The sequence below is a fragment of the Apis cerana genome, linkage group LG16 (genome assembly GCF_029169275.1).
Source record: "Apis cerana isolate GH-2021 linkage group LG16, AcerK_1.0, whole genome shotgun sequence".
Lineage (NCBI taxonomy): Eukaryota > Metazoa > Arthropoda > Insecta > Hymenoptera > Apidae > Apis > Apis cerana.
Window position 1 is genome coordinate 1973847 of NC_083867.1, and position 16115 is coordinate 1989961.

Here is a 16115-nt window from a genome sequence, read left to right on the forward strand (position 1 = left end):
AAAAACCTATTTCAATAAATTTAATAATAAATGAAGTTCTGTTATCTTTTTTTCAATAAAATAAATAAAATATCATATTCAAGTTTGACTTACCCAGAACGACTTTGATAAGCGATCCATCTTCGCCGACAGATCCCTTGAACGTTTTGCTATGCTTGCCCGTAGTTACATTATAAACCCTTATATTTCTATCCTGACAGGCAGTTAAAACATGTTTTTGTCCAGAATCGACTTCCATGTCATAGAGAGTAGTTTTTCCCTGAGCATTGTGACCCCTGGCAAATTGAGGCATTCCTCCTGGTGTCTAGGAACAATCGAATTCGTTAATATAAGATGGAAATGTTAATTTTTGGTTTTAATAAAATAAAATAATTCAAATAAACAGAATAAAAATTGCACATAAAATATTTCTATTACTCGTAAGTGAATTTAGCAATATTCTTATAAAAAAATTTTTTATACTTTTGAAATAAATGCTCTAAATAAAAATAATTTATCAATTTTCGTGAATTTCAAATTATAATATATAATATATAAATTTCACACGTTTATATTATTATAAGAAAAATAATAAGAAAATTATTATAATTTATAAATAAAATAAAAAAATATAAAAAAATTAAATATTATATAAACTATATAACAATTTTACAATATTTGTACAAACATTAAACGATTTCAAAATTAGATATGCGTGTATATTATATTAATTTACTTTCCCAATACAAAAAAGAAAAACAATAATCAAACTAACCGATTGCAGTTGTCTAAAAATAATACTTTTGTCGGCACCGCAGGACACCATCTGTATCTGATTATTCTGATTGCTCTGATTGAAGAATCTGACGGCAGTAATGGAAGAACTATGATCATCCAGCGTCTGTAAAAAGTTGTATCCTTGATCTACACTAAACACGTGAATCAATCTATCCCTAGAAGCGCTGGCTAACAATCTAGGAGGTTCCGTCGAGTATCTGGAGAACTTGGAGTACTCGAGGCAAAGCACTTCCGCATCGTGTGCCTCGATCAAGCACAATTCGTCCAACGAAGAGAGGTCATGAATTCGTATGTTACCAGATCTATCACCAGATGCCAAGTGTTTTCCATCAGGACTGATTCTGATCGATCTAACACCGTTCCGACTATCATACGAAGCGTCGCTCTTTTCCGTTGATCCAGCTGCGGCCAGATCCAAATCTTTTAAATAAGTTAACTCTTGATCTATGTAGAGAACCTTGAGTAGCTCGTTGCTGTAGATGTTCCGTTTGTAAAGCGTGTCATTAGAGGTTATGTCCTTTTCAAGGTTCCACACGCGGATGGTGTCGTCGCTGGAACACGTGATGAAACTACCAGCCGGCATGGCGCCCACGGAATCCGATCCAGTGGGATACATCTCGACTCCCCAGATGCAGGCCGAATGGTAAAGGAAGGAATGCGACTTGCCGACTCGTCTGATATCTCGTACATCCCAAACGTAGATACTGTGATCGTTGTAAACACAAGTGAGCTTGTTGTTTCGCTCGTCAAATGCTAAGGCGATGGCGTCTGGATACCTTGCATTTGTTGGATGTTGAGACATATGGCTGGAATCGATAAGATGGATAAGGAAAATTTAAAGTAAATTGAAAAAAGTAGTAGAAAACTGAAATACTTTTAAATATTTGAAAGTATTGTATTATTAATTAGAATGTAATTAATTTAAGCAGAATTCTTAATAATCATGAATATAAAAATTAATCTAATATAAATCAGTTTTAATTAAATTCTTTTTATAAATGTATAGAAATATGAAATATAGAAATAGAATAATTTTTTTTTAAAATAGAAATTATATAACAAATATAACACGTAAAAAATTAGAGAATCCATAAATATAGAAATTTGGAATTATTAAGTCTAAGAGATTGATCCATTGAGAGAATTTAAGTGAGGAATTAATTTGTTTTATCTGGTTAAAAGATTAATTTTATAGACAAGTATTATTTAATATTTACATGATATAATATTCGGTACTTATTTTAAACTTTATCAAAATAAATTAACCAATATCTTTTTATAGTTTATAAGTAAAATGTACATATAAAAAGATTATTTTATTAGATAAATTTTTTATCTAATAATACCTAGAATTAAATATATATATAATAATATATATTATAATAATTATAAAATTAAACAATTATTTAATCGAAGCATTATAAAATACTATTTCCTTATATTTCAATAAAGTGCTCATTTTAAAATATTGCATTTGTATGATTTATATAATGAAATATAAATAATATAAAATATTAGTAATATTAAGTATGATTTGAAGAAATAAATTTATATTTATTTTCTTCAATGTTTAATAAGTAATCAAAAAAAATTGCCCATATACCTAATGGACAATCCCTGAGCAACGTCCACGCCCAGGTAATGTGTTCTCGGTAAGGTGGTAATGAACTGAAGCGTGTTAGGACTAAAGCACCTCACAATTCCCTCTGCACAACCGATGAAAATGTATTTATCTCCAACGGCCATGCAATTGGCACTGCTCGTCTGAAAATAGCCAGTTGCTTGAAACGAGTTAATATAATAATATTCGAATATTATACAAAATTATACAAAATAGAACATAGTATAATATAAGTAGTACAGTATATTATTAACTAACTAATTAATAATAATAATAATATCAAGTGATATCAAAATTTTAGAAATAAAAAACAATTTCAATTTTAAATATCTTGAAATATCAGACAGAAAATCTTTTTCGAATAATTAGATTTTATATATCTGATATTTTGAAATAATTTATACAAAGTAATTTATATTTAAAATAATATTATTTTATTATTATTAAATTATAGCATAATTTTATTTTCTATTGCTTGTGTCCATTTAGCATTTGTCCTTTAATGTTCGTAATAACAATAGCTAAATTATTATTTTACGAGCCACACGTGGTTATTTTAAATAATTAATATATCTTTGAGAGAATAAAAAAAAAAAAGCGAGAGGACAAGTTCAATTTCAGTGGATATTTAGTATTTAATTATTTATTGAAAAGAAAATTGAATATTTGCCGCAGTCATGTTTTCTTAATGAACGAATGCATTCAATATTTCCAACAATATTAATTAAAACGATTAATAGCAAATATAATCAATGAATATAAACCGAATTTTAAACATTTCAATTAAATATCCCAATTAAATATCCAATTAAAAGCTCATAATTATCAATTATAAATCACAATAATAAATTAACATTATTATCAACTACATATATAACTATATATATATGTATAAAATAAAAAATAATGAATGGAACATGTTCATTTATTAACAAAAATTATATAAAAATAGTTTTTATAGATAATTAGGTTACAATTATTATATGGCATGTTTTAGTATTTTGATATAAATTCATCTCTAAAGTAATGACATGTATTTCTGAATCACACTTACATGTATAAGAAATATAAGAACATAAGAAAAAATTGTACAGAATATTGAGCTTAACAATATGAAGGTCATCGAAATCGGTAAAGTATATTTTTTTCTGCATAATTACCTATCCATTTGATAGTGAAACAGTGAAACTAGCAACTATCTATTAACATGTCCTACATAAAAGTAATAGCGACTCGTAGAGATAAGTTAACGTGGCGTAACGAGTTCTATTTTTATACAGAATCGCAATGAAATAAATTCTATGGTGATACATTGAAATTGAGGTTAGTCACATATATATATAGTCATGTATGTAATAATTTAAATACAGAATTTCAGATAGGGGGCATTAGAGACAAAGATACTTACACGAAGTTCTACCCATTTATCCAAGAGCCTCCTGTTATTGAATTCGCATAGAAGGCCTGTTTTCGTAATCGCATATGTGGAATCTGCCATTTCTCCTCGACCGCAGGCTACGTCCACGAAATCGTTATTTCTTTGCTCTCCTAATATGGCAGACCGACCCATCAAAGGCACAGGTTCCTTATACTGCACAAAATTGCTATTATCACTTCTTTCGCATTATTCTCATCCTATCTAAATTTCGCCAATAGAGTATAGAACGAAGAAATTAAAATTGTTTATTTTTTACATTTATTTTTTAATAGTAAATCTGCATTTAATATTCTAGGTTTAATGTTGGAAAGATAAATTCTGTAAAATTTTAAGGTGTCACAAGAATTTTGGAATTTTTATTTTTCGATTTTTTTTTTATAAAAACGTGTTTTTTAACTCATTCAAATTGAATGTAAAAATTTAATTTTAAATTTCAATATTAATTATAAAGCATGAATTTTTTATATTTCAAATCTAAACATAAATTATTCGTAAAAAATAGAAATAAAAATAATAAAAACAATAAATCATAGAAATAATTTATAAAAATCAAAAATTAAAATATTGTAAATTAGTGAAATTTATAAAATCATAAAAATAATAATTTTTTAAATAGTAGTATAACGATACCATAAAAAATTTGTTTTGTTCCGTTCACTATAATATATATTTTTTTCAAAGTTGAGCATCGGTTGAAATTTTGATATTATCGATAATATCGATAATTTAAATAATTTTAAAAAAAAGAAATTCTAGTCATTTCTATCCGTTAATGATATCTAAGTTATATTATCGATATATTGAAAACTATTAGTAAAATATCGATAATCGATGATCACAATTTTTAGTGCACAGAGAATAACCAATAATCGATGAGTGAATTTTATTCGAACAGATTAGAAGAGACAAAGAGATTGAATTAGTTTGACACGTACCTTGGCACTGCGCGAATATTCGAGATACCAAAACTTGACATGTCTGTTACCGACGGTAACAAAGTAATTGCCGTTTTCCGCGAAGCATACGGCCTTCACTTTGCTCGAGACTTTGTTTGACGCCACTTTAATATTGTTCCTCCAGTCCCAGACATTGACGATCATATCATGTTGAGAACCCACCGATACCACGTACTTGTTGCTCGGTGAAAATGCCTTAAGAAAAAGAAAAAATATATATATATATATATTTCAAAATGTCGTTTCTTGTTAATTATCTTGGTTATAATCGATTGAAGAAAATAGAGCCATCAAGATCTAAATTAATAGTTCTTAAATCTTTTACTTCTTACGTATCATTAATAATGAAGATTATAAAATTTAATTTATATAGAGTGTTAATATAATACGTGGGACAAAATATTTTACAAGTAAATATATTGATACTTTGCATGAACATACAATTTGTGTAGTATATAAACATAATGGTTAAAGATTGTTTATAGTAAAAAATTAAATTATACATTTTTTTGTTATATCTCTTATAAAATTAAATATCGAATCAATTTTAATTCAAAAAATTATTTACAAATCTCCATTAACTTTCAGAAGGATCCACGATGAATTGCTAGATGATCGTGAGAGATTCCTTAAAAGATCGTGTATATACTTGTTCATGGTCGAACGACGTAATACCGCGTACACGCGGAACCTTTCGAGCAAGGATCATTGTACCCAAGATATCGAGGGAATGCAGTGGAACAATAAAAAGGGTACCGTTGTCCGTTCGCTGAGAAAGCAATTTAGTATTCACGTGCCCTGCCCAGTGTCGACGTCTCGAATTGTACATCGAGCATGCGCGTACGTGTATGCATGTGGCGCGAACGTAACGTTCGTTCTTAAATTAAATGCATCGAGACTGTATTTCCTTTCGTTAGTATTTCTTTTTTCTACGAAAAAAAATTTTCTGCGTATGATTCGAGAAGAATGATATTGAAATCACAATTCGTATGTTTATTATTATTTAAAAATTAATTAGCTAAATATGTAAATATATTTTGTTTGGAACTTGATTGTTAATATAACAATATAAATTAATAATAATGAAAATAAAAAAATAAGTCAGTTATTGTGTTAAAATATATTTGTTATATAAAAACTAATTATTATGTTTCAAATATTAAAATTAAAATATTTCTTAAACTAATTATTCTCGAAAAAATAATAAATAAATTATTATTTTTTTATGAAGACTATCAAGCTGCATCAATTGATGCATTAAAAATTTATGATTTATATTTGATCTTTCACACATCCAATTATAGAAATAATAATATTAGAATGTATCCTGAAATCAAATATCAATTTTATATAAAATATTTTTCATTATAAATAATGTTATTATTATATAATTAGTAATTAAAATATATTATTATAAATTGTGGTAATATTAAATGGAGAATTTTATATTTATAATAAAAAATTGTTCAAATTTTTATTATTGACAATTCGAAAATATTTCGAAATTGTTGAAATCAGTAAAATGTGTAAAATTTTTTAAATATATAATTATCTAAAATGTTTATAAAGTAACTTTTTAATTATGTAAATTTTTACAAACGTTTCGTGAAATAAAAACGGTGAATCTTAATTAGTGTGAGTAGTAGAAAATAATAGGCGTAGAAAATGATAAACTCATCAAATCATAAAAGCGTACTTTTTTTTTTTCATTGTGAGCATCCACTGTACCCGCTTGATATTCGTCGCAATGGAAGTTGAAAAGCTCCTTTTTCGTCTTTGCGAAAAGTAATTTTACGCTGGAACCTCGATTCACCGAGAATGAATGCAAAAGAAACGAACAAAGAGATGCGATAAAAATCCCCGAAATGAAATTTTTCTCAATGAAATAAAAGTTTTAACATATTATTTTAATTAACTTTCTTAATATATTCGCAGTCGGTAACGCAGTTTCAAAATTTTTAACTATATATTTACAAAAATTGGATATTATTCAAATAAATTATTTGAAAAATAAAAATTTGAAATAATCGTATTATTAATATATATTATAATTATGGTTATGATTATTTGAATAGATAAATGATCTCTTGATTATTTAATTATTTGAATTTCAAATAAAATAATTCCATTTTATTAACATCATCAACTATATCTGAAATACAAATTTTCATATATATAGAAATGCTACAACAGTAAATATAAAGAATTTTTTTCTAAAATATAATACTGTCATCATCTTGTTCTTGTTTTCATTTGCAATAATAGTTTTGCTATAATATGCTTTTTCCACGAATTATTTGAAACGAAAAAATATAAATTATAAAAATTTCCATATTCTAAGTTCAATAATTAATTTAATTATCGAGTTAATTAATTTAGTTCAATAATCCTTCACATTCATTTATTATTATTTTTATTTTATTATTATTATTATTTTTTTTTTGCGTAAGTCAAATTCATAGAAATTATCTCATCAGATAAATGTCCAAATCAAATTTTGATTCCAAATATTAAAGAGAGCACTACTGTATGCTAGTAATTCAATTGGCTGAGAAATAACAAGTTATACTACTGAATGGCGAACAGAGGTATATTATTTCATAGAGTAGAAAAGTACATGTGAATTTTTTTATAGGATGAATAAATATCATGTAAAACAATCGCATAATAATTAATTTGTAGCATAAGATTGTATTTTTAAATTGAAACAAACTATATAAAAATTTAAAATAGAAATATTTGATAAGAAATAGATAAAATATTATAAATATTAAAATATTATATAATTATGAAAAAATATAGTAAAAAATTATGAAACTGTGAATTTATTTAGAATTAAATTTAGAAAAATAGCATATAAAAAAAAATATGAGATATAAAAAAAAAATATAATTAATATATAAAAGTGTCTATTAAAGTTTATTTTTCAAATAATAAGCAATTTAATTTTATGTCAATTTAATCAAATAAAATAGATATAAGAGTGTGACGAAGGTAAAACTATTTCTTCATTTCATGCAAAATTAAATTGCCTAAATTAAATAATAATTTAGCATTAAATTAACATAAATGTATCAATATTTTTTTGACTTGCAAATTCTTGAATTTATTTATATTACTTTTATGTTATTGCTACATTAAAAATTTTTAATTTGCATTACTTCTGTAAAGTATTAATCAAAATAGATTTTATTTGTATATTATTTGTTTATATAAAATTATGTATTCATCGTGTAATATTATTATAAAAAATGTTTATATTTAATATATAATATATGTATACAAAATGATAACAAAAATGCAGATTAGAATGAAATTAATTCGAAATTTTAACGAATAAATTATACTACTTGTAATTGATAATTATAATCATCGTTAATGATTTGTTAAATAAAATAAGAGACGTTTCCTGTTAAGAATTCACGAGCATAGGCATTTCCTGTATGTTATGATAACAATTTTATCCGCAATTAATTATTAAATATGTTTGCGAAATCTCGAAAGTTTTTTCTAAACTTCGATATTTTCTTCAGATCATAAAAGATTTGATGATTGTGAATATTTGTCAATAATACTTCGATAAATATTTTCGTAATAAATTAATATGAAAAATATTATAACTGCTTCTGATCGCTATATTTGCATCTGATTACTACTCACCACGCAATTAATGCCATATTTGTGCCCGGAAAATTCGGCGAACTGCACGGCATTGTATGGGTCAGAGATGTCCCAGACGCGGACGTTTGGCATATGGCCGCACTCGCCAGTCGCCAGAAACCTTCCATCGCCAGCGAGCGCTAAAGAGGTAACTGTTTTACGACAAGCGTTCAACACGTGAGCCTGGGTATTCTTCCGTGGATTGAACAGTACTACGGTGCAGCTGAAACAAATTAATTGCTCGATTATGCTATTTTCTATCAGATAATATAATATCAATAATTCTTTTATATTATTAAAAACATGTAATAGTTGAAAAATAGTAAAAATTCGAATTCATTAGAAAAAAATTTATTATTTTTTTTACATTTTATTAATGTTAAAGAAAGAAAAGTGAAAAAAATATACAAAATAGAATTTGAAATATTATATATTAATATCTGTATTCGCGGGAAAATCGATCAAAATAAATACAAAAGTTGTAGAAATATAGAGAAATGTCAAATTTATTTATTAAATTATATACAATTGAAATATAGTTGAAATACAGTTTGAATTAGAAGTGAATAAAGTATCACATTTACGAATAGAATCATATAGCATTGTGTATTAGTGTGTGATAGAAAAGAATATTTGCTTTACCTCAGTGTAAAATCTGCAAGACTTCTTTCCAGCTCCTTACTGTACATTTAATTATAACTATTCGCCATTGAAATTATGGAATAACCGCAAGAAAAGAAAAAACGATTCGCGTTGCAAACATTAATTACGAGTCGTAAAGGCAAGTTCCGTGACGTATGAAATTGTAGTTGATTCGAACGAACAATAACTTAATCTTCTGCCATATGCCATCTGCCGGTTGTCAGTGAAAGTGACACGAATAATTGCTTACGTTGGATATCTTATTTCAACTTTTCATTTTTACTAAAATTGAATAACATACATCTACTTTTTTAATATAATGTATATAATAATAATCACATATATACAAGGATATTTTTGTATTTTATAGAAATAATAAATACAAAAAATATATATATATAAATATAACTTGATGGATTTAATGAAATTATAAATTAATAAAACGTATTTAAATAATGTTTGAATAGCTTATTTTTATATGCTCAATATAATTTTTTTATATGCTGAATATATGTTATAGAAACTGCTTCTTTCGAAATCAATTTGATGATTCGATGATTTTTATGAAATTTTTATAAATTCAATCGATAATATGTTTAACAAAATATTAATTCGCAGCAAATGAATGTGTCACGAGAAGAAAATTAGCCATGCTTGTTTGCAAATGTTCGAGCACGTGTACGTGTTTCTTGGTCCATTTGAATAACGTATTAGAAACTTAAGTACACGGTTTTAATTCAGTGACACTCACTTTGGTATTATTTCGAATTATATTTTTTTAATTTGAATTAATTTAATGAATTTTATTTTTCTCGACTTACAATAATAAATAAATAAAAAAATATTTATTTTTAATTCTATTAATTCGTCAATCATATCAAAAAAATTTTATTTTTTTTATATAATATTTGCAGAATTAAAACTTATATATTTATACACTCAAAATATAAAAATTACCTTTTATATAAATATAAACTAAAGACTTTTCTTATTTATGTTCTTATTATCGTATGTTTCAAAAAATTAATTAAAGAGATAAAAAATTATGAAACTACAAAAAAAAGAAAAAAATTAATATAGAATACAAACGTAAAATAAATATGTACATTACAATATCCGGATTCCAAATAATGGTGGTGCTTAATGACATAAAACATCCAATGGTTTGTGAACGAGAAAAAAGAATTGTACAATTGTATTCTCTAAATGTGTTAACGAGCACCACTGGCTAAGTGTAAATAGGCACGCGGTTATTGTGGTAATACGAAACGCGACTCGTGCGGCTCGTTGCATCTCGTTGTCTGTGGAGGCGATTTATTCGCCTGTCACCCTAAACCGCAACGTGTCAATAAACTCAATCCTAACGGAGCGATATTTCTTTTGCACTTGTTCTGATGTTATGTTAACAAAATACAAATATAATGTAATTTCACTGTAATTTATTTAAATCTGTAAAACTGAATTGACTGAAAATTTTTTCCTTTTTCGACGACAAATATTACCGATGATGCATGTTCTTCAATTTAAATTAACTGAAAATATCAAGTATGTGATATGATATGATAGATTTGGGATAGATCGGAAAAATTCGGACGGAATCGGCCGAAGTTTAAATTTTCAGATTAAAGTAAGAATTGCTAAATGTAAGAAAACCATGTAGGTTATGTAAAGATGTAGAGTATTTGTATTATGTTTTAATCGATTATTGCTTACTTTCTTATGATAAATTATATAATAATGTTATTAAATTAAAAATTTATGCATAGTATTTAATTCTAATTAAAACATAAAATATATATATATTTTTTTAAAATCTATATTAATTTTGCTTATAAATTTCTTTTCTATTGTTATTTGCGATTATTTTAATTTTTTTATTCGTAAAACAATCTATTGATAAAAAAATTAAATACATTAAAAAATAAAAACCAAAAAAAATATTTATTTTAAAAGAAATATTAATAAAATACTTTAAGAAACAACAAAGAGGAAGCAATTGGAATTATTGATATATATATATAATAATTCGTAGATATGTAAATTTTAAACATAACCTAAGTTTTACATGATAGCTCAAGTTGTAATGATATATACACGATGATATACTCTACATAATTTTACGTTTTCTTTAAGAATTTCTTTTAAATACTAGTTAAAAATCAAAATAAAGATCATATATAATATAAGAGTAAATAACAATAAATAATAAACATCTTTGATGAAAAGTCACGTAGGTCATTGCACTAAAGCTAAATTAATGACATAAAACATCTAAGCACTAAACTTAACTCGTACGATTATAATGCTAAGAAAAAATATGTGCTACTTTCTTGTCGCTAGCTGTTTATAACTGTTTATAGTCTTACAAAAAGTCACGATCTAAACTGGCGACCAAGTTAGTCAGTCTCTTTACATTTTCGATTGGTAAACGATCAATTCGAATCGCGTGATGTCGAAAGACAAATATTCAAAGGCGCGAATACATTTGAGAATAAAACTTTCGAAAATTATTTTTCCACTAAAAAATACTGCATTGAAAATGAAAGTTAATTTTGAACAAAAAAAAAATGCAAATCGATGTCAAATACTCTCAAAAATTTTATTTACGAATTTATTTACATTTTTAAAAATAGAAATGACAACAATATATCGATTTTTAGACATCAACATATAACGATAAAAAATATTGATATCTTTATTATCGATATTTGAAAATTAATATCGAAATTTTTCGGATTTTAATATTTTTAATGATATATTTTATAATTGTATTTTTCATTCATTAAAAAATTATAATGGTATCATTTATTTTCATTAAAATAAAGAAGAAATTATTTATAGCAAAAACATTTTCAGATAATGTATCAAACAAATAATGAATTAACTTTTTATAAACTTTTTGTGTTTTAATAAAATAAATTTTACAGAAATTTTTATCAAAATTCCTAAAAAATCTTTTCCTTCTTAAATAAAAAAAATATTGATATATCGAAATATCATTATAAACATCAATGTTTTATTACAACAATACACCAATTAATTATCCGTATATTGATTGACGATAAATACATCAATTTATGAATTTTTTGCTATTTCTATTTGCTATTTAAAAATTATTATTAAGATTAAAGACTAATAAACTAAATTGAAATGACAAAGAACAAATATTTTCTTGATGAAATGAATCCAAGAAAATTGCAACTTGAATATTTTGCAAATCAATTAAAGGATAATATACGAATATAATTTTGTTTCATCATTTTAACACAGGATGGCGCAATAGTAGTAGTAGAAACATCATATAGGGATGATCGCGAGCATAAATTCATCATTTAAAAAGAATAGATCAATGCATAATTCTCTCTGATCGATAATCGCGAGCAATTTCTTCTATGAATAAATTAAGCGCATCTACGTTTTCAAGTGTTTGATTAGATTCTATTTGCGAATGAGCCGCCCGTCATGCATATCCGCCATGTTTCCGGTCGCTTCGCTTTCGGTTCGCCAAAACGGGTAGGTATATGACTAGAAGTTCAAACACCTTTCCGTTTACTAAATTTATCTTCTAATTTTGTTACTATTTCTTTAAGGGAAGTCCATTAATAACTAGATAGCACATGATAATCGATAATACGTAAATTAAAAACACTAATGTACAATTTTAAAGTGAATATACACTAAAGATATTATTTGATATTATATATTTATATATAAATATATTATATATTTGTGTTTTTAAGTTTAAGATACCTATATTTAACATATTTTTATTTTTAAGATGAAAAATATATCGATTATAACACAAATATATTAAATATATATGTTTTCAATGTATATTTGAAATCATAACCTCCAAACCATCCATTTGTTTCTTTTATAACCTACAATACGAATACGATGAATATATATTTAAATCAATGTATCTTTCACTTAATGCCATGCTTTATATTAATTATTTTTTTACAATTTAGTAATAATAATAATAATAATAAAGCCCATTATATTTTTTATCTTTACGTGGATATCGTACAGTAGTATCTCGATAATAAATGCAAATTGATTATTAAGACTGTATTGTTTAATGAGAAAGATAAATATTCCAGAAAGTGTCAACGTTATTGCATTTTTGATTTATTAGTGAAAGTGAGAAACAGTCCATCTAAAATAAAAAGACATCTACATTCAACCATTCTCTGACATATATGTAAAAAAAACTCGGCAAAGTAGTTTGAAGAAATGGTAGTAAAACCGTATATGGGAAAGGAATGGTTCAAGCTAAACCTGTGTACTCCCTCTCGTTTTCACTGAAATTAGAATCTTCGAATCGCGTCCCTCGTTAATCTAAGCTCGGTTGAGTCGTCGCATGTGGTCTACTTTTGTCTAGCTGAAAGGTTTGCGTGGGAACGCGTCTCGAGGTGAATTCGAATCGCATTCGAATCGTGTTAGGCGCGTCTGAAAGGAACACGTGGAAACCATAGAGAAATCGTAGCTTGTTCCCGAGGTTTTTCATCCTCGTCGAGCGTATCATATCGTGTACACGAGTAAGAGAGAGAGAGAATGAACTCGTAAGTAAAGTTTTGCTCGGGGCCGATATACATTTTTCATTTGATTAACCTCAAAATCCACTTTTCCCACGCGAGCTTTGCACTCGAATCTTTGTTATCGAAGATTATTTCGAAAAGAAAATTTTGAATCTAAATATTTATTTATTGATTTAAATAAAATAAATGATTTAATTATACATTTCTAATAATTCTGTTTTCCTAAAAAATACTGTTTACTAATAAAAATAAAATGATTTATTATGATTTCATTCATACTAACCTAACTTAATTATATATATATATAATCCATCATTAGAAATTGATTTGAGATACAAAGCTTTAATCGACGAGAAAAAAATAAATATAGATCTGAAAAATTAACTAAGCATCTCTGTATTTGATGTATTCAAGATAACCAATTATATTTCTTTTGATGAAAAGAGATATGCAAAATATTTTTGTACTACATACTAGAAGAAATTACATGATGAAACGAAATTCTAAAATCCAAAAGACAAAAAAGCATAGAGAAACCAAGCATGCCTGTGAATAGCTTTAAGCCTTTTCGCGTCGAGCAAGTACGTGAGACCTCTCTAATAACGAGAAGAGTCGTCGTCGTCTCGCGACGAGACGTACTTAACGCACCTACCACTTACCATACTGACCACGATACCGAGTCAACTTTAGACCAACTAAACTAACTATTATCAACAAATCAAAAAATTTACAATATTTTTCTTAAATATTCAAAATATTATTCGTACAAAAATTGATTAATAATATGCGATCAATTATATGAGACTCAAGACTAAAGCGAGTAGTAATTCGTATTTGCATTTTTTATATGCAAAAAACATTAATATTAACATATTAGAATAATTCCATGATTATAAAATAAAAAAAAAATAAAAATTTTATTTTTCCTATCTCGATAACTACTTGATAGATAGTAGCGATAATTCAACTACACATATTTCATCGTATGTCTCAGATTACACGCATCGTCGCTCGAGGCAATTCCATGTATCGCTTGGTATAATTCCATGATAGTTAAACGGATAGAAAGTGCAATATTTAATTGGACGATATTGCGATTTCGTCACTTTTTCTAATTCTGATACTGTAACTCTAGAATTTTAATTACTAAAATGAAAGATCAATTAAGAAAACTCAAGAAATCAATAAAATATTTCCTTTTTCAATCATATTTTCAATTATAACATTAATATATCCTTTATAATTTGATGTATCGATGATATTATTCAAATATGAAAATAAACAAAGCTCTTATTTTTTTCTTATTCAAACTTGCTATTATTGAAATTATTAATTACAGATTGAAAAATTTTATTAATTTTCTACATATATTCAAATTCTTATTTATTCAAAATATCGTTAAAATATTAATTGAAATAGATTACAATTTAATTTTTCGATAAAATCTATTTATATTCATCGTACAACTAGTTACAGATAATTTTTTTTTTATCATTTTAATAACAATTTTAAATAAGAAAAATTAACAACTCTCTTTCTCTACATTAATAATAATATCTTAACGATATTATCGATACATCTATATCAATAAGCATCGTATCGATAACATAATCGATCAAACACTCTTACTCACTTCAATTCATTTAACGTGCAGTTATATTGTCGGAATTGAGAAAAATCACTAGAAATTTATATTACCAAATGTTCTAAATGGAAGGAAAAATATTTTCTCGCATGTTGTCAAGTGATGGTATTCGAGCGTACCGTTATGGCAACGTTATCTCCGTGGCAAAAACTCCATACGAAAGTCTCGCAAGAGTCCGAGCAATGCACCAGGAAGCCTGTGACTGTAATTTCTAGCCGCGGGTTGCGTGTGGAGCGAGGAACATGTAAGGTCGCTAGTATAAAGGTCACTAGGTCGATTATCGAGCATGGAAACCGGCCGACGACAACGTATCTAATAAGTTGGTCGATGGAACCGGCTGATTTAGAACGGCTCGTTCTTTTCCATCTCGATGACAGTGATGGGTCACGATACGAATCTTCCTGAACGATCCTCGTTTCGTGATAGAAGGCTTATGGCAAATGTTCCATGTTCACGTGTCATATGGTTGTTATCGTGATTATATCGTTTGTGATTTCAAAATTTTCGTTATTGATAAAGTATTTATTTATTATATTTATTTGTGGGATTTATTATTATCAATGAACTTTTGTGTAATGAAATTTATAATTAGATATTTTAGATATTATTCTGAAAGAAATTACGAACTATGAAAATTGATGATTACAGAAAATTTAAAGATGCAATTAAAGAAAAAATAATGAGTTTGGAGAAAATAAAGATATCGAAGAAATTGTTTATTATACCAACGGTTAAATTTGACAAATGATTATTTAAGTAGCTGTTTTTTTTTTAATGAAATTTCAGTTGATACATATTAGGAATTACGTTAAACGAAAAATTTGAAGACTATTGA

At 26.1% G+C, this 16115-nt stretch overlaps 1 protein-coding gene across 29 annotated transcripts in view; it reads right to left on the reverse strand.

The window, feature by feature from the left end:
* Positions 1-16115, reverse strand: part of LOC108000359 (mitogen-activated protein kinase-binding protein 1) — a 119492-nt gene that overhangs the window by 15232 nt on the left and 88145 nt on the right. For all 29 annotated transcript variants that reach the window (XM_062086346.1, XM_062086341.1, XM_062086344.1 and 26 more), the window contains 6 exons: positions 8453-8675; positions 4772-4987; positions 3807-3989; positions 2381-2541; positions 755-1583; positions 94-304 (listed from right to left, as the gene is read on the reverse strand). In XM_062086346.1, coding sequence (XP_061942330.1) covers positions 94-304; positions 755-1583; positions 2381-2541; positions 3807-3989; positions 4772-4987; positions 8453-8675 — 1823 coding nt within the window. The remainder of the gene's footprint in view (positions 1-93; positions 305-754; positions 1584-2380; positions 2542-3806; positions 3990-4771; positions 4988-8452; positions 8676-16115) is intronic.